General features: G+C 38.4%; 1 protein-coding gene across 2 annotated transcripts in view; it reads right to left on the bottom strand.

The window, feature by feature from the left end:
* Nucleotides 1–2,846: 2,846 nt before the first annotated feature.
* The window catches only part of ERBB4 (erb-b2 receptor tyrosine kinase 4), a 1,102,749-nt gene continuing 1,084,415 nt past the window's right edge, over nucleotides 2,847–21,180 (bottom strand). Inside the window, exons 26-28 of one of the 2 annotated variants that reach the window (XM_044302570.1) lie at nucleotides 20,905–20,952; nucleotides 14,939–15,236; nucleotides 2,847–12,796 (exon numbers count right to left, since the gene is read on the bottom strand). In XM_044302570.1, coding sequence (XP_044158505.1) covers nucleotides 12,351–12,796; nucleotides 14,939–15,236; nucleotides 20,905–20,952 — 792 coding nt within the window. In that variant the 3' untranslated portion in view covers nucleotides 2,847–12,350. The remainder of the gene's footprint in view (nucleotides 12,797–14,938; nucleotides 15,237–20,904; nucleotides 20,953–21,180) is intronic. The other variant, XM_044302571.1, reaches the window with a different exon arrangement.

Raw genomic sequence — 21,180 nt, 5'->3', positions numbered from 1 at the left:
ATGCACACAAAATAATCGTTGTACTCACATGACCAGGAATCTATTGTCATCCATCAGCCCTCTTCTGGAATTGGAAGACATTTAATAGAAATGCGATGCGTCTGCCAAACAATCATCAAGGTGGCAGAGAACTGTCAAAATTACTGAATGTCATAGCTTTAACACGCTGAAATTGATACAGTTGTCCGAATGTGAAGATTAGTGTGAGATACAGTGGCCTGTGGAGAACATTGCATGATCTCTGTGTTCAGCGCCTCCACTGGCTTTTGCCAGTGAGTAATGCAAAATCCATGACAGCTCTTGAGCTACCACGTGAGCAGGATTGCCAACTGTCTGGAAATTTCACGACAGTCTTTAAAAATAAGCAAAATTTTTAAACCTGTCCGTGAAAAAAAATAGATATGTCGATGATTTTTTTGAGGCTGGTGGTTCTTGACTAGATTATTTTGGTGGTAATTGCCATAATTTTACAACTCACAGTAAATTCTGGTAATGACTGAGTTCTGCTCAGTATATGGAGCTATAGACCTGTATTACTTATCATCTTTATTATTCTTTATGGTTTTCCAGTTTGTCCGTAAAAGATAATGGCTGTCTATGATTTTGGGATATGTTGTCCAAAAAAAAACATTTTGGTTGGCAACCCTGCATGTGACATTCTGCTAATGGGACATTTGTCCTGCTCAGACAGCAGGGCCACTGCTTAACTCCTACCACTGGATCCCTTTAGGAAGGACCCGGTATTTGTATAACAGGCTTCCACTGCTTACCCAAAATCCAAAGAGATCGTAATGTTATATGCCCATCCTGGAGTATTGCTTCTTATAACTCTGCATTGTGTCGTTCCTTTGCTATTCTTCCTAGAATTTTATAAATAAATTAACATCTGGGTGGAACAATTTTCCTAATCATAAAGGTGTGTCCTACATGGTCTGGTACCATCAGTAATGAGTGGCCAGTGTCAGGCTACATAGAGATACATCCCTTTGACAAGTAGAATGATAATACTAGCACCCATTTGTCAATTTCCCTGTTAATTTCTAAGAGGAATAACAGATGAGAGTCACAAAGTAGTATCTGGCATAGCTGAATCACTATGTTGGGATCTGATGGTTTTTCATCATAATTGACAGCTTTTTACTGGAAAAATACAGCTGCATGCAGTCATATTTCTCCTAGAGAAAGCCGGCATTTATGCTAGAAACCTGATGGATCCCATTATGGTGGATGGGGATCCAGCAGTCGACGGTTATGCCAGATATGATAACTCAGGTAATCTGTTCCTCTGATGGAACAGACTACCAGATTTACCAAAGGAAATGTGAACAAAGCCCTAGTAGACATGTCATAAGAGTTGGCAGTTCCTCGTTAAGGAGTCATACAGCTGGCCCATGACTCCCCATTCACGATTGAAGATCCCTTAGGTCTTTTTTCATTCATGTATGCTAATGTAATAGTGTCAGATGTGTTTTTGATCTATTGGCCTATTTATTTGAAATTCATTAATACTATGATACTGTATTGTGGACAGAGGCATGCCAATATTACTTTATGGCCCTGGTGGATAACTACTGTATACTGTATATCCATTTCACAGACATTGGGAACATGGAATACAAAATCATTCATGCAATACTAAGTCGACCTATTTCAAGCTCGTTAGCTGGAATGAGTGCAACACATTGCAATCTTGGCCAGAAATGTCACCTTTGCATGCCTTCTCACACACAGCATCAAGAGCAAAGATGAAGAGATTAAACTGTGGGTATTTGTAGGAAATAGGAAAGGCTGACACTACAGTACGGCACTATTGTAGTTTGCAGTAAGATCAGTCGCATGGTTGACATTACTATAGGGACACTATAAGGGGTTTGGAGATGCTGTTTAGCCAATACCAATAAAAGTAAATACCATTGCATTTGTAGTATTAAAGAGTTTTCCAAGTGTTTTATGTCGATGACTTGTTCTTAGAATAGATCATCAGTAGGTAAGCTGCTTGAAGAGGTTACGGCACTCTGGTGCTCTTCCTAGGCAAGTAAAGTCACATCCTTTGGTCATCTGACTCAGTGGAGCTCAGTCCCATTCAAGCAACTATCTACTGGATGGCCCTGTTCTTGGTAAGTTGCAAGGAGACAGCAGCCCTCACCGGTCTCTTCAAGCATCTGATCGGCAGAGGTTCCGGGAGTTGGACCATCACCGATCAGGTACTGATGAACTATCCTGAGGATATTTCGGCAGTATAAAGCACTCAGAAAACCCCTTTAAGGGAGGTTTCTCACCAGTGCTAGGAATTCCGTTATAATATACATAAGGAATATATAAAGGAATATAACAGAATTTTAGGACAGAATGCAAAATGTACCCTTTAAGAGGTATTCCTGTCGACAGGACTTTTTTTCTCTGTCATGTATAACGGAACAAAACAAAACTGTTATTTGTGCCCATAGACATGTATTAGGACGGAGCAAAATGGAATGCCTCTTAAAGGGTTCAGTTTTGCATTGCATCCTAAAATTCTGTTTTATTCCGTTATAACTCTGTTTTAACAGAACACTATAATGGAACTCCTAACGCTGGTAAGAACCCGCCTTAAATAGTTTGCAGCACTATTTATGCTGTTTATGGTGCAACAGTTTGTGTACTAGTTTGTAGCTATAAGATCCACATGTAATCTAATATATAGCATGCAAAAATGTGAGCCTTTTAATATTTTATTGGAAATTTTTAGCTTCCTCATTATGACTCAAAACTATGTAGGGGCAGAAAGAAAAGAACAAAAAAACAATAATTTCCACTAGCTGAAACTACACAGTATTAAAATAACACAGTCACACACCGGAAAAATTTGACCATATTTTATTGAATTTCATTTATATTAAATTAAAAATATATTTCTGACAGATTCATTTAACAAAAAATGCAGAACAGGTTTCAAATTGTTTAGCCGGGATGGTATGGTTGGCATGACAATGAAACAAAATGATGCTGGCAGGACTACTAGAAAGACTATAGCCTAATGTATCAGAATAGGGTAAAGCACAAATGCAGAATTTTCAGGGACCCGATCTGCTCACCGCATCTCTGCTCTTTCACAGATGGTTGAGAATCTGTTAGAAGTTACAGGGGTCACAGCCCGCTCAGCTAGAGCTCAAACATTATGCTATTAAGTAGCTGCAGTTCATCCCGTAATTGTATCCCATTATTTCACACAAATCCATGACCTAATGTCTTAACCTAAACTGCTTCTTATGCAATTTTTTTGTCTGTTGATAGTCTGTAACAATGTACTTGAGGCATTCACAAGGTTAATCTGCTACAGACCCTTGAGAACAGCCATTTCATAAAAGTGAGACTTCTCAGATCATAACCACCACCAAGCAATATGTGGATATAGCAGAGTTGACTTTCTCATTTTACGCTCTGGGGTTGTGCATCTAGTATTTGTGCAACGTGATAGCTTTTCAGTCCTATCTCAAATCACGTATGGAATGAACTGTGCCAACTAAGAAACTCTGCTCTACCTCTATTTACCTCAATTCTCATATCCGTAGTTCCCTTCTAGTAAAGAACACTGCTCTGACTATTGCAAGGAACAAATCTTGGAAATGATGGAGTGTGCTAGAAGAAAAGTAAAAGGAGAATACCAAATTTAAATGTTTTTTTTAAATATATATATACCATGGACAGGGAACCTTTAGGCTGGTATGTATAACCACTTGGAAGGAAGTTGAGTCATACTACGCAAATACTTCCTAATAATAAATGTTAAACCCCAAAATGGCCATCCCTTTGAATACATTTTAGGGTAATGAAATAAATACTAATATATATATATATATATATATATATATATATACATACATATAGATATAGGAAGATAATGGCGGCACAGAGCAAACGGTATATATATTTTTTTTGTGCATGCTCTTTTGGTCAGAAAATGTAACTGGTCCTGTAACTTCAAACAGATTAATCACAATCATAATATAGTCAATGACTTAAAAATGTGCTTCCCTTTCCCCTTGTGCTGTAGTATATCATACCAACAATGCATTGTTCAGGTAAGTTGACCTTGAATGTCCATTAATGAACCTAAAATGCAAAAATTTCTGCAATATTTCCTCATTAAAAAAGTGTCCTATCTTTTTGCCACTGGCACCCCAATTCTGCTGGTAACTTTGTTATCACGCTTTTTAATAATTGGTACATTATGGCCTTATGGTTATAATACAATCCGCAATGTATGCTAATTAATGATAAACTCTTGGATGGTGGCATTCCTGGTAATAATCACACAGTTCAGGCTAAGTCTTGTCTACTGTGGCTTGACTGACATCCCATAGTGCATCCTACATCATTATAAGCCTTGCTGACTTTGTTGAGTTTGAGTTCATGGGCGTGCACAGTGCCATCTAGCAGGGGCACTAAGGGGCATCAGTATTGTAAGGTATGAATATAATTAGGACCTGACCTGGGTAAGGTAATTTTACTAGTTTATTTACAAATGCCTGTCTTGACCCAGGTATAAATTAATACTTCACTTTTATTTGAATACAAGTAAAACCTAAATGCTAAGTGTATGCGAGGTGCACTCTTTAATTGAACTTAAACAGAACCAAAAAATTAAGGGGTGTTAAAAACACAGTACACCACTTCACTGGTAGGTGTATTGCTTTGACAATTAAGCGCTATCTTTCACCCTTACCACTGTAAGGGCAGAACACTACCGTACCACCGTCTGCGGTGACTCTGCCAGCTGAGAATGGTTGTAATAACAGCCATATAGAGTGGTGGGAGAAATGGAACTATAAACCCACTATGTGAATGGCGCATAAAGCGTCTCAGTTGATCTCAGACTGGGATTAGTGGCAACTAACACCGCAACATGGACTCGGTGCACAGTGGCCAAAACCACAACTAACTTGATTGCTAAACCAAACCAAGCAACGTCGGCCAGCCTGACCGCTAGTTGCTGGTTAACAGTGGAGTGGTGCACCACTTGCACCATTTGTAAATAAGCTAGTATTGTAAGGTGGCACTAAGGGGACATTCTCATGATGGGACACTAAGAGGTTTGGGAGGGATTAGAGATGTGGCTTATTGTTAGGGGGGGGGGAAAACTTGCCGCAGTGTGCTATACACCACCGATGTTATCTCCCTCTCGTTTTTTTTGCGGCTTCGACCTTCACCTGATGGCAGACGCAGATAAATGGACCTTTACAAAAAGTACTCTAGTACCCCTGCTCTATGGAATATCAATCAATCCACAAAGGGCATGGGAACGGCACTGCCCAGATGATTTGGAGGTGGTTAGCGTACAGTGCAGAAATTACTATAGTCCTGTTTTACACACAATTCAATAACACAGTTTATCAAAAAGCAAGATGCTAGAGAAGTTAAAGAGCAGAATAACATGGTGGTGGTTTAGGGAAAGAAAACCTAGTGACCGATTCCCTTCAAAAGAAAAATCCAGTTAGAAAATCACATTAGTGAACTGTGAAAATCTTGGCCTACTAATGATTTCTAGAATGAACCATGACACAATATTCTGAACAAAGGGTGCCCAACCTGCGGACCTCCAGTTGTTGCAAAACGACAACTCCCAGCATGCCTGGACACCCTACAGCTATTGGGGCATGCTGGGTGTTTTGCAAGAGCTAGAGGGCCGCAGGTTGAGCATCCCTGTTCTAAACAAAGAGCATTGAATTAAGTGGATGTGTGCTTAGAGGATTGTGTCAGAAGATCATTTTGACTTGGTTGTGCCTTTAAGCCAAACTGTATATTATTAACCTTCATTTGGAAAATATCTTCTTTGGGAAAGACTACTAGTTGATCTAACTGAAAAAATAATTCATGTAAATTTACATTGTATGCTGGCATGATTAGATTTTTATTACAAAATGTTTGAAGATTTGTACTGTGATTTCTATTTATGACAAATGCTAATTTAGCTACGCAATTGTGACCAATTCTTTATGTATAGTGAACATCAGATCAATGCATTGTGGAGTTGATAGGTAAAGGAGCACTGAGGTAAAAGAGCCAGAGCAGAAATCCCCCCAACATGGTTCTTAGTTCACCTGATTTAAGAGTCTCTAGACAGGACACCCACCACAGCCCATGACAAATCTGCAGTGATATTTTTAGCAGGCATCATCGGTACTTGGTGGTCAAATTGTTTGATCAAGAAATTGGTGGATTTCATATATTAATTCCCAAGGACCCCCATCGCATATAAATAAAATAAAAAAGTAGATAATCAGTGCGCAGCACTTGCGGCTGCCTTAAACAGCATTCATACAATATATTAGCAATGGATCAAATCACAAGTACAACATTAATCAAAAGTCTCTCACATAAAACTACAACATAAAGAATGAAAATTGAAGAAATAATACTATATTAAAAAGTTAAACAGAACCTTCATGTCTCTTCTTCTGTCAAGGGGATACTTTGACTAAATGCATAGCCCCTTGGCAGGGAACAGTCTTTCATTGTAGAAATATACAAACCAAAGGGGATTTCTGAGCAAAAGAACATAATCAAAGCAAGTGCAGGAATTAAGCAAGCCACGGCAACAAAATCACAAGTAATGTCAAAAAATGATACCAAGTTTGAGCAAAAAAAAAAAGTGAATATACAAGAATTTAAACCACCAGCTGTACATAGCTATATACAGGTCAACTCAAAAGAGAGCAGCTACGTTCCAAAGGAAGATGTCTTGTGAATGAAGAAAGTGCCCACCCTTATGTACAAATTCAACTGGCTGTATCTCTGACAAGCTATAAAAATACTATTCACATTTTCTTAGTAACGTACAATTGTATATATTTTTTTCTATTTTTAAGTTTTAAGGCAGCTGAATATGAGAGCAAAAGGTAGTGTTTATCCATTGAAAAAATTAACCAGTACAATTGTAATAAACTCCTGCCCACTACTGAACTAAGGCCTATTAGGCTCCGTGTTAAGGAGCCATAGATGCTCTTACAAATTTACGAGAAAACCTCCGTATACCTCCATATGAAATTAGAGGCATGTGAAGGCAGAGTATAGGGTCATAAATTTCTATGTATTACAGAATTCTGGCCATGGGTATGAGCCATAAAATAGTTGATGACCACATTTTACAACCTTACCTACTATGCCTCTGCTATGGCTCTTGGAGGTGGTAGGGTTGGCACCAAACCAACTTTCTATCAAGCATGGCTCCTCTACCCTTAGCAAGATTTTCTCAGAGATCTAAAGGACAGTAGCACAACCTATTCAGCTCTGCCCATTTTGTTATATAGGGACTATGCTGCAGTTTGTGGTTCCTTAACAGACCAGTGCCGACTTGTATCTTTATCAGATATTGATTAATACCGAAAATGCATGTACAATAAGGGTTTTTCCTTATATTGGGTTTAGTTGCAGATTTCAGCTTGGATTCTGCACTCTATTTGTTTAGGGTGCATCTTCCTCTGCACAAATAAGTACAGTTGCATGCTGCTTATTTCAAGCAGAAATGCAGAGGATTAGCCCCATTGAATAACATTGCAGCACATCCACTGCGTATCCACTGCAGAAATCCAAGCTTAAGCCTGGGATTTCTGTTGCAGATCTACATGTGGGATGTGCATTATGTGTGTGAACATACAACTCCATTTCCGTCATGTATAACCATGTGTCCTGCCGTTGTTCATGAGACGTGTATATGCATTTATCTTACTGGTATTGGAAATCTACCCTGGATGGATTATATATACGGTAAGGGAATTGTTTTTTACTGTTAATCGATAGTTACACGCTGTTAGTGCACTGTGGAAACAATACGCTTTAAAGCTGATGCTTTCGGGCACGTGGCTGGAGGCGTCTTAAAGAGACCAAGCAGAAAACGATTAAAGTATACAGTGCCTTAAGTAAATGGTAATGGCTATAAAACCAAGATATTAAATTAATAAATCTTATTAAAGATTTCTTAAAGAAAAAATGGTTAGGAAATTGGAACAAGGGAAAATATAAAACAATGAAGCGTTTAAATTAAGATGATTAAAATCCAAAATCTCATTATGCGCCTCTTAAAACAGCAATGAAAAGAAGAAGTGATGTGTCTGAGTTTATGTATTAATTCCTTACAGAAGAGAGAGTTCTGGAAATTTGGACACCAGCAGCTTCTCCTCTGCAATATATTGGCATTAACGTTATCTCTGGGTATACTTGCAGAAAATCAATCATTTTCTGAAGGCGCAGCTGTATGTACTTAATTTATGTACTCTATGAATAGTTATGATAATTAATCGGACCTAAGAGAGATATAAGCATTCCAAAAAAAAATAAAAAATCGTTCCACGTGCTAAAAGATCTATGTAATGTTCACCAGTGTTCCTAAGAACTAGCTTGGCAGAAATTTAGCAATTACTTGTTCATATTGTGCTAGGTTCTAAAATATATAAATATAACAAGATTCTGGCAATATGGGGCATGGCAAGAACATCAATGACTTGAAGATCCAGACTGGCATAGCAAACTATAGAGGTACCCTATTTTAAGGAAGGAAGAGTAATATATTCTGTCCTTAGCCTTGATTGTAGCCATGACAGGGGGATTTGTGTCTTGGCAATGAATTATAAAGGGACCATGCAAAACTACTGACGACACTAAGTAGGGTTCAGCCAGAACAGCACAATCATATATTTTATGGAGATTTATTTTTATTTTTATCAGGAGTAGTGTGAATATGAAATTTTATTCTGCTTGGTGCCCCACCTGCAAATGACTTAGAGGTGGTGCTTTTACTGTGAAGTACTCTTTGCACTGACATGCTTACAGTTGTTCTACTCTGCTGTGAATCACAGCTGTAATAGTCTCCTGGTTGGATGCTAGAGCTGTCACTCAGAGCAGAAGGGAGGGCTGTTGAGCAGCTCAATGTAGAGAGTGTTCACAGTGAAGCTCTGCCTCCAGCACATTTGTAGAAGCAGTGTCTGGCAAAATAAAAGTTCATATTCACAAAACTCCTGATATTAAAAAAAGCTCTGCAAAAGGTATATTTGTCCTTCTCTGCCCAGCCCCTAACTAGTGCTGTCACCAATTTTGCATGGTAAAACTGCCAACAGACCCCCTTAAGGATAAATCATTTGCTTTCATATTTAGCTGCCATTACAATAGAGTTGCTCTGTTAATCCTCCACACAGAAGATTTTGCCATAATTTTGCATGGCAGAATCTTCTCTCAGTTGTGGGATAAAATAATCGACCCATTTTACAGCAGAAGTACTTAATGCTACATAATGTCATTACATGTTGAGGGCAGAAGGTAACTGCACTGCATAAAGACCGTCTGTGGTTAAGTTGCACCCTGCACTTAACCACCCATACACTGTCCTCAAAGTTGGATATAGTGCACATACTTCTATGAAAGTCCACACCATAAGAAAGTTACTTGATGGCCAAGATGAACACAGAGATTCAGTTCTACCTCTTAAAAACCTCACTAATTCCCCAAGTAATCTAGAAGTTGTGAATAAGACCTTTCTCATCAAAATGAAAGTAAGTAGTTGGCAGTGTTAATGAAGAATTTTATGGCCAAAATATGGCAACGGTGGAAACCATGATTTGGCACTAGATCATCTTGTATTTTTGTCAAAACTCTGAGATAGTCCAGATTCTCATACAAAATGTCCTGAATGGTTTGACCATGGACTGTACAATGCCATTATACACTGCTATGTTCAACATGAGTCCACCAAGCAACAATGCTGTAGAGACAAACTTGTTTCTAGCTGAGAAGCTAAATATCAAGTCCATTATCATTTTCCTTTGGGTGTTCTCCCACCGTAGTATGGTCATTGCTTTTAATTTATTTAAAATCCAGTGCTTTTGTAACAAAATGTCAACAATGCATGAGATCCGTACTTCTCTCTTCTAAGCGTCATTGGTATTTAAAAAGGATCAATTACACACTATAGATGAGTTGTCTTAGTCCATAATATCTCATTATTCTTCATCTGTAGCATTTGGCAATTTCAATGCAAACGGTCCTCGGAGTTGCTATTCACATAGATCAGCTTATACACATTTGTAATTTCATAACTTCATCTATAATACTGTGGTGCTTTTAACTATTCCATGGACATGTGCTCGCTTTTCAGAACAAGTACCTACAGTAGATCTTACTGTACATTCAGCAAACATTAAGAAGAAGAAAAGGAAGACAAATATCTAAAAAGCAATAATATATCTTTGCTTCTGAGCAAATATCCTTTCCAAATGAAAGGCTACATACAATATATTGTGAGAAGAAATTAAAACATAAAAATCCATCAAAGAAGATTTGTTCATGTTTGCAAGGTTTCCATAGCTCTTGTAAGGAATGAGATCAACCTGGAAGCAGCACGGCACCTAAGATCAGTCTACTAAACATCACAGGTCACTAAATCCCACAAATTAATTATTTGACAAGAAACCATGGTGTTGAAACAAGATTTGAAGACGAGCACTGACATATAACATTTATTGTAGATGTTCATCTCCTAAATCTGAAAACTCTAGCTGCGGGAAGACCATAAAGTGCTTTTATGTCTGTACCTTCCATCCTTGAACAGGAAATAGCATGACATGAGTAGTCAGCCCCACTCCTATAATGACCCCCTGCCAAAAAAAGGCTACGACTTTAATTTAGGTGCAATAGCATGTCTGCTATTATACAACTCTTAAATCCGAAACCTATTATTCATGACTCTAACTCTTTTTTATCATGTTCACTAGTATTCTGTCTAACCCGTTACAATATATATTATTCTATAGCTTATATTCATATGAATATCTAGTTAATTTCTTTGTTACAAACAATATGTATAATATGATTTTTTTGTGTACATCATTTGATTCTGCTGGTTGCCTCCATATTGCTTCATTCGAAATCCAAAAATAAAATGTGTAACAAAAAAATAAAATAAAACACACAACAGTCTTTAAAGGACAAAGAACATCTTAAGTGCAAACATGACTTTCTAGACTAAAGTCTGCTATTCCCTGCGGCATAAAATTTTCCTTACAGTCCATCTCTTAAGCTCCCCTCTGGCTAGGACACCACAGTCATCATTGTTGACCTCTTTTGCTTGATAGGTGGTTGACCAGACTACTTTAACTCAGTTACTTCAAGTCCTGAAATAAAACATATGGCTCCAAAATCTGGTAATATCACCTTTAGGTAAGTCACCAGATGGAAAAGTATGGAATATACTCCCACGTTTGTCTCAGTAATCCTTTAGCAAGCCTTCACTGGTGCTGGGTTCTTAAATGAATAGGTTTGTGTAGATTTGGATGCAAAATGCAAAGCAGGTACTAAGTTGTGGATTCATGGTAGTAATGCCATGAGTTAGAGGGATGAAAGAATATTTTTAAAAAAATCCATGGTTATTATATATTTTTAAGCAAATGTGGCATGTTTCATAAGACTGTCATCGGTTGGACTTGATCACCCAACACATGTATTTTTGGCATTCATAGGCCCATGACAGAGGACTTATACTGATGCAGCTGATGATGTCTTGGGTTTATACTGTTGTGAAACTGAAAATCATACCAGTTAAGTCCCATTTTATCTTTCCAGTTGACTTCATAATTGGCAAATACGTCACCTTGTATGCTATAAAGCAACATACCGTAATACGATCACCTTTTTACAATGTGACTAAAATTTGCTGCACTAATATATCATAGCTCAAACTATACTTTGCATATCAATTATTCTCATATTTAAAAAATACAAACCCTGTGATATGAAAACCTAAAAAATAAATAAAAATGATTTAATATTAAAAGTTAGCAAAGAGAACCATGCCTCCTCAGCCCACAGTCAATGAGGTGTTCTGCAGAGGAAGACACAATCAATTTCTCTAGTTTAACTGACTAGTAATTCACAGTATTGATGTAGTTACTGTAAAATATAGATTATTTTTTCAATTTGGTTCTTCTTGAAATACTGCTTTGAGTTAATATATATATATGTATATATATATATATATATATATATATATATATATATATATTACAATGTCTGCAAAATGGAAACACGAAATATGAGGTGATCAGTTGCTACAGCATCATAAGTTGTTCCATGGTTTCTACCAGTGTCTGGTAAGCTGATGAGAAATTGCCAATAATGAATGAGCTGCCGGTCAGGAACGGACATCAAGTGCTCTCTTTAATAAATAATAATAAACTAACCTATTGCATTCTTTTACCTTCTGATGGGAGAGATCTTGCATGAGAGAGCACACCTGAGGAAGTAAGGTGGCTATTAGAGTAGGAGGGCTCAAGGACTCTATGGGATTTCATGGGTTTCTCCCAATATCAATAATACTGAAAGTTCTACACAACAGTGTTCCGGTGCCTGTAAGGTGGAGGGGGGAGGACAGTGCCTGGCTTCAGAGTGAACTCCGTCAGGTATTCGGGATTTTCTGCAACCACAGGCCTGATCCGTCCATTTTGCTTATAAAAATATTTTGTGCTGTACTCATGTAGATAATCTGGGTGTTGAATGGTGCTCCTGGGAGGCAAGCTATGGTTCCAGTACTCTGGGTTGTCAAATGCCTTTTTGGCTTTTTCTGGCACAGTTAGTCCATTGCTTTTCATGAATTCAACATTTTCCATAGGCTTGGCATAAGAATTAAAGTAAAGGTGCTCATTGACATATTCATCCTCTGATTTTGGTTGCCCATTGGGTCCATTGTGGTATTCAGGGTTATCAAGAGCTTGGAGATCACCATTTTTTCTTCTCGAGACAAAAGGATTCTCTTCCACAGGGTTTAAGTAGTCTAGAAAAAAAAGTTGTTTTTTGAAATTTTAAATGGTATGACTGATAATTAATAAAAGTAAGTATCTTATTTTAGTATATGCTAATGACTGACAGTAGACTAGAGTACATGAACTTTCTGCCAGGAAAAATTGCTTCCATAGCAGCTGTAATGCTATAGATGCCAAGGCCATGTCTGAGAAACCTCAGAGGGTAAGGATTACAATAGTTATTTTTCTATCTGGTTAGATAAAAACTATGATTGGCTTTTAACAGCGGAGCATCATCTGTACCTTTTGTTTGCTGCATTAACGTTTTAGATGCACCAATAAAGTAGGTGATAGGGCAGACTCATTGCATAGTATACAAATATTATGCTGCGAAAATATTTTTTTTAAGAAAATTGTTCCTTACTAGGTTCCTAAGACTAGTTGCACATTAGTGTTAAAGTCTTCTGGCAGGCTGTTCCGGCACATGAACAGCCTGCCGGAGTTCACCGTATCCGGCATAGCTAGATATTGCCTTTCCCTGCCAGAGCCCATTGACTATCATGGGACCTGGCAGGGATCTGGCCTGTTTCTGGCATTAGTGGTAGGATTTGGACAGACAAAAAATGCTTTCAGCAAATCCAAACACAAATTCCCGAAACAGGCTGGATCCCAGCCGGGTACTATTATAGTCAATGGGCCTGGCCCATTATGGATACAATGAACTCTGGAAGGCTGTTTCTCTGCCGGAAAAGCCTGCTGTACGATTTTAATGCTAGTGCTAGTGCCACATGGTCAGCTCTCTTCAAGCAGTTTTGGAAATCATAACCAGGAGTGAATTGAAAATAGAGGAGATGTTATATTTGTCCTTTTTCATTCCTTTCATGATCCACTTCTGATTTTGGCTTCCAAAACTGGATGCAGAAACCTGAACATGTGGCCGTACGCTAAATCTTTAAACAAGGACTACATTTTATGCTGATCTAAACTTACATAAACCCCTTTAAGTAGTATACGGTAAAGGTGACCACATTCGATTTTTGCTGGATCGGTTGACATTCCAATGTGTATAAAGGTGTCCTGACTCTTCCTGACTCTTTCCCAACAGCATGTTGCAATGAAGAAAGGTTGCCATAGTGAATTATGCATGCCAGATCATTTTATTCTGACTAGAGATAAGATACTGTTAGAGGTGTAAGACTACTGCTAGACTACTCCCCATTGAAAATGGAAGAAGGGGGATCAGGAGGAATAGTTTTTTTTTTTTTTTTAAAGCAGTAGCTATCCATTAGCTATCGGAAGTTCATGGCCAGCCTACGAATGATTAAGGCCTCTTTCACACTTGCGTTGTCCGGATCCGGCGTGTACTCCACTTGCCGGAATTACACGCCGGATCCGGAAAAACACAAGTGTACTGAAAGCATTTGAAGACAGAGCCGTCTTCAAAATGCATTCAGTGTTACTATGGCAGCCAGGACGCTATTAAAGTCCTGGTTGCCATAGTAGTAGTGGGGAGCGGGGGAGCGGTATACTTACAGTCCGTGCGGCTCCCGGGGCGCTCCAGAATGACGTCAGAGCGCCCCATGTGCATGGATGACGTGCCATGTGATCACGTCATCCATGCGCGTGGGGCGCCCTGATGTCACTCTGGAGCGCCCCGGGAGCCGCACGGACGGTAAGTATGCTGCTCCCCACTACACTTTACCATGGCTGCCAGGACTTTAGCGTCCCGGCAGCCATGGTAACCATTCAGAAAAAGCTAAACGTCGGATCCGGAAATGCGCCGAAACAACGTTTAGCTTAAGGCCGGATCCGGATCAATGCCTTTCGATGGGCATTAATTCCAGATCCGGCCTTGCGGCAAGTCTTCAGGATTTTTGGCCGGAGCAAAAAGCGCAGCATGCTGCGGTATTTTCTCCGGCCAAAAAACGTTCCGGTCTGGAACTGAAGACATCCTGAACGGATTTCACTCCATTCAGAATGCATTAGGATAAAACTGATCAGGATTCTTCCGGCATAGAGCCCCGACGACGGAACTCTATGCCGGAAGAAAAGAACGCAGGTGTGAAAGAGCCCTAAGTACTAACATATTTGCAGATGTGGATACCAACAGGTATACTGTATGCAATATTAAACATAAAAGGATAATCATTAAAACTATAATGCTGTTGACCAACCTGTCTTCGGTTTTTCTTTCATGGGTGTCATGTAACCATCTTCTCCTACAACGCTCCTTGAGGTACGTTCCCGTACAAATGCAGTGGGGTCAGCACTGTATCTTTGTAGACTACTGTCCTCTGGAGCTCGTTCTGTATTCTGTTTGCGGAGAGTACCATTGCAGCATGTATCTTCAAACACTTCAGAAGTTGCACCTTGGACTGTAGGAACTTCTGGTATGGGACAAGCAGGAGGCCTGTATGGCAGGGTCACTGATTCTTGTGTTGTGTAGCCTCCATCTCGATACACAAACTGATTCTGTCAAAGGTAAAAAAGGAGGAAAACTGTTTTTACCTGACTTTCAATGAAACATGAGACTGTGTTGATTTATCATATGCATAAAATGTAGGTCTATTACACAGTCAGATTGGGTTCCTTGGAGCCACCAAAGAAATAGATTCTGTGTCCTCATGCAGAATACAATATGTACACATCAGCTTTTGATTGCATTGTAAACTTTGTTGCTATAAGTGATCTAAAGCATAAGAGATAGAACCTAGTGGCACGTGGTTGGTTCCAGCCCCCAATGAAAGAGCTTGAGTTGTCTTCTCCAGACCCTTGGGATTCTATCTTTTGTGAGAACCTATGGTAGGTCACCAGAGAATCCTCTGGTTCTTTGTTAGGTGAGTTCTATCCTGGTGGGCTATATTGAGGTCACTTGGAATACTGTACACACTAACTGAAATTGGATCTATTCAGGATCTATTTTTCAAAGGAAATAGACTATTTGCAGTATTGTATGTGGGCTTTTATTGCCAAAATGAAGGTTTCATGAGTTACTGTAGTCAGACTTGGCAGTAAAATAAAACACTTAAGAAAGCTACAGTACATTGTCTAAAAATGTCACTAAACAGACTTTGGAACATTTCGTTTGCATGGTTGGAAATTTCAGTGTTCTACAATGCTACTGGGACTCATCCACAGTTCACAGACCTAAAAGCAAATTGGTACTCTTAAATTATCCATATTTTTCTGCCAAGATTAGTAAAAACAAAGAAGAAATAAATTACCGACAATGCATTGAATGGATTTGCATTTATGTGGAGAAGTTCCCCTTTAACTTTAGTCTGTAAGTGAATAGTTCCCAATCAAAGATCTTGTGGGAGATTTATCAAAACTGGTGTAAAACTGGCTTAGTTGCCCATAGCAACCAATCAGATTTCTCCTTTTATTTTCCAAAGAAACTGTGAAAAATGAAAGGTGGGATCTGGTTGCAACTAAGCCATTTTCCTTTACACCAGTCTTGATGCATTTCCTTCTATGTCTTGTTGGTTTGACTGACTTTGATTACATTGATTGGCATTCTTTCTTGTAATCTTAGAATAATTTTTGTATTCTTTGAATGGTATTTTAAGGAAACTGTGAAAACTGGATGCAGACACTGGGAAGGGAGCATTTATCATTTTCGTCAGTTTTAAGACTGTCTTTCATTTTTGTTTGTGTATCAAACTTATGATTTGACACACAGGAATGGTAATTTTTGCAGAGTTAAAAAGATGCATCAGGCATATGAAATTACGCCATGTGGGAGTCTGTTGTGGCATTGCAACATCTTTGCACTAGACATATTAGACATTAAAATGTTCTTTAGAGCAAACATGATCTGAATTCCACATGATCTGATTTCCAAGTGGTGCAGGAGACCAAATGTCATTAAAAGAAGCATGCGCCAAAATATGCAACAAATTTCTGCCAGAAAACAGACATTCCACCTTTGATAAATGTTCTCCTGAGGGCTCATGCACATGACCGTGTGCCGGCCGGGCCCGTATTGTGGCCCACAAACAGTGGGTCCACAAAATACAGACCCCGGCCTTTCTGGCACTGCATCACAGATGCAGGCCCATTCAAGTGAATGGGTCCGCAATCCGGAAGGTCATTGCGGAACAGAGACACGGAACGCCAGGGAAGGACTACGGAGTGCTTCAGTGGGGTTTCTTTTCGTGCCTCCGCACCTCAGAAAGTAGTGCACGCACTACTTTTTTGCGCTGCGGACCGTCGGATGCGGATCGTGGACCCAATTCAAGTGAATGCGGACCACAATTTGCCCTAAGGCTGAGTTCACACTTCAGTTATTTGGTCAGTTATTTATATCAATTATTTGGGGCCAAAAACTGTAGTGAAGCCTACTCAGAAATAAGATATAATGGAAAGATCTGCACCTGTTCTGTGTTTTTGCTCCGCACCTGGTTTTGGCCCAAAATCACTAATGGAAATATTTGACCAAATAACTCAAGTGTGAACATGTACAATACAGACACGGATGGCCTACGGTCGTGTGCATGAGCCTTAACTCTTATAAACCATGCATATTATTTATATACTAGCATCACTTTAAGTTGCCAAAACCTTATCATCAGCATCATGATCAGAGATCCCTAAGTAAAGTAAGGATAAAGATAATCTGGAAAAGTGTCAGACTGACCCACCAGAGTACCAGAGGATTATCTGGTGGGCTCAGGCTCTGATACAATAGTGAGACCCAAAGGTCTAGGAGGAAAAAAATCATTTGGAGCTGCCTTTGGAGTCAATACCTTACCACTAGGGTTATTCTATTTCTCTTAATCAAAACGTATTAGACCTTACTGAGGATCTGGAGTTTGGGTCCTGAGAATACTTTCCCCTGGTGGGCCCAAGGAACCCCAATCTGACTGATCTGGAATACCTTCTCTATTCATATCCTGACTTAAAATTGTGCCCGTAGGGAAACATCAAAGACACTACAGATCACAAGCAATAAAACCGGTTAAATGAGTTTGTTGCACATATCACTTGTCCATACATCATATCGTGCTTCACCCAAATAGTTGGTGCCACAGTGCAGAAAATCATATTTGTTTAAGCAGAACTGATTGCTGAACATCTGTAAAAAATTATTTTCTGCAATCATCTACCCATTGCAACTCATTCTCCTGTTTAGTACAAAGACTGTTTACTATTAGGGCTAATGCTGTGTGTGAAGGCACCCAGTATCTTTTTAATTTTTTTCAAATTTTTGCACATACATTTTTCAGCATAAATAACATTATAACCTTACTCCCTGGGTCAGTACAATTACAGTGATACCAGATACATATTTTTTTGTTTTACTATTTTTGCTAAATAAAAACCTTTTTAAATTAAAATGTTTTTGCATCGCAGTATCCTAAGACCCATAACTTTTTTAATTTATTTGTCTTTTTACAGAGATGTGTAAGGGCTTGATTTTTGCAGCATTTTTTCATTGGTATCATTTTGGGTTACATAATACTTTTTAATCGTTTTTTATTTTATTTATTTACTTTTATTTAAATAAGCAAAAAAAAATAAAAAAATCAATTCTGGGATTTACTTACTAACTGTGTAGGACACAGCAAATCCATTGAAAAGCTTTTTTGGAAAGAAGGTGTATTTTTAACTTGTACCTTCAAAAAACTTTTTTACAATTTTTTTTTACAATTTACTAGTCCCACAAAGGTCTTTTCTTCTGTTCTATAATGCATTGTACCGTTTTTGCAGTACAATGTATTATACTGTCAGTGTTATACTGACAGACACCAGTTGAGTCTTTTCTGGTGAGTTCTACCATTTTGTAGACTGTCTTTGGACCTGTTATGTTATGAAAGTATTTTTGTAGTTGAGGTCTCCAGAACGGAACACAGTTTTCCAGAGGTGGTCTTACTAGAAAGCTAAACATCACAATTCCCTCCTTCCACTGGTAATACCCTCAGATATGTAGCCCAGCACCCTACTTGGTTTCCTTACTGCTTGCTTACTCTGTTGATTCATTTTGAAGTTGTCAGAAATCAGAACATCTATATCCTTCCCTTCTGAAGTTCTGGCTAGCACAGACTTACAAATATGATACTTAGAATAAGTACACAATATTACATTTGAAAACATTGAGCTGCAGTTTCCACTGTGTTGACCATTTATCCATTGCCTACGTAGTGAGAAACTGTTGCTTCATTTTTTAAAATCATATTTGCTGTTTTAACTTGTAAACTATCAACAAGCAGCTATTGACAGTTCTGTTCCTATTATGTGTATTCCATGGACTTGAGTGAAAAGGGATGTACTGCTATGAATGCAATACCAGTATGAATACCTACAGGAAGGGTAGTTTGGTGTAGATTTTGCTATTTTCTTTTTAGTTGAAGCTAAACCCAGAGTCAGCAATACATAAAAAATACAATTATATAAAGTGAACTTCTTTGAGGTAGCTGCTTTGAAACATGGTCTTTTGGTGGTGGTCTTCTCAAAGAAGAGAGACAATTATAATAATAGCACACAGTCAGCAAATCTAATAAAAATGAAAAACCGATGTAATCTTTCTTTGACTTTACCATGTTTCATAGACCAGGTCTAGTGTCTCTCAAAGAGAGAAATGCAGATCGGAAATGATAACAATGTACGACTGTAAAAATAAATAAACCATTATAATTTATAACTAACATGTCTAGATAAGGACTCTTATAACTTGGAGTATAGTTTTAGGAATATTTAAACCTTAGGACTCAGGTCAAAAAATGTAAAATTCTTGAATGAGGAGGGATTTTGCCATCATAACAGAGAGTGCAGGGTTAAAGACTACTGGGAGTTAACAGCTTTGTCTTGTAGAGGAGTAATTAGTGGATTTGCCACAGCTTTTGATGACTTGCTGACCTACAGCCTGGGCCCAGCATCAGAAAGCAAATGACTGATTGATTCAATTACCGTGCTGTCTTCCTATTCACCATCCCTTCTGTGATGGTGCTGGACACTCTCTATTAATGATGCTCCAGACTGTTACTTCCAAGTCTCTTCTCATAATGAACTGTTTGATATCTACTGTTATTTGTTCTCTGTTTATGAGGATACACAAGTGTCAAGGTGTTATGGCCATAATGTGGATTTTTTTTTTACTAATTAATATTTCCAAAGGCTCTACAAAAGCTTCTGATGTACCAGTTGTCCTCCTTACTGGATATTTTCTTTTGATACTTAAATATGCATTAGAAAATGTCCGCTTCTTTTATTTGAACCTTGAACCTTTTCCCCGTGATTCTTAATGACTCAGCTACATCAGTCTGTCCAATCCCATTTACTATTTCAGTTCACTGCATCTTAGAGATATAGTATTGTGAACTAGTAATAGAAATGCACTATATCCAACAGTAATCAGTAATTTTTTTGTTCCGTAATGGTCCTTTTTTTTCCATTCATTAATAGACTTCTACTTTCTCCTTTCACAGATAATATGTGACACATAAAAGTCAATGACAAAGACAGATTTGAAGCTCATACTGCATGGTAGTATAGTAGCAGTCTGCATAAAAAAGCCAAAGAATTCTGCTGACGGCACCATTTGGTTGTCTTATTATATGGGGGAATTTGAACTGCAAATTTGATAAATTAATACTTATTAGTCAGATGTAATTTATTTTAGGCAGCTGGACACGACAATAAAGAAAGATTAATATTTGATACTGAAAAGAGTTAGTATGAAATTGAGAAGGGGAAGTCTGGCAAATGTAAGAATAGAGGCAAGAATATGAAATGGCCATTTGTAGTACTGATTTTTACGGTTATTATCAAATGTACCATCAGCATCCCAGTGCTGGTGTTGATCTGTAAAAGTCAGTGTGGGCTATAACAATTGCCTTTCTGAACTCCCTGCCAAACCTCTCTCATGCTATGAAGCCAAGTATGAAAATCTATGGAAGGAGATGAAACAAGTGAAATGAGGAGTGAGGCATAACTTCATATCAATGTCAGAAGGATCAGGGAGGGGAACCATTTATGCCAGTCATTTAGGCCAGTTTATACTAAGTATGACTGACAATGTGTTACATGGACATTGTATGTGAGACTAACCCAACACACCCCTACAAAAAAAAGAGAAAACAACCAGAGGATAAGTCAGTTAAGACATTTACAGATCGAAGGCCAATGTGGAAATACTTACTCCTGACATAGGGGTGTAGGCAGGAGGAGGGCTGTGTCCAATTTCACTCTGATAGGAAAGAAAATGGGATGACGGAAATAAGAATGGATAGAATTCATGAGCTGTATGAGCTAGTAAGAAAAACGCATGCAGCATGTGATGCCAACTCATAATTATGGGTGTATGTATACACTACAACATATATAGATACTAAAGAACAGTCTTCCTCGAAGGAGGGTTCTAGAAAGCTGTGGTGTTCCTTAAAGTTTGAAACAGTCAATGATTTAAGGGTGATCA

Source organism: Bufo gargarizans, chromosome 8 (assembly GCF_014858855.1).
Source record: "Bufo gargarizans isolate SCDJY-AF-19 chromosome 8, ASM1485885v1, whole genome shotgun sequence".
NCBI lineage: Eukaryota > Metazoa > Chordata > Amphibia > Anura > Bufonidae > Bufo > Bufo gargarizans.
This window is presented reverse-complemented; position numbering and strand designations above follow the sequence as displayed.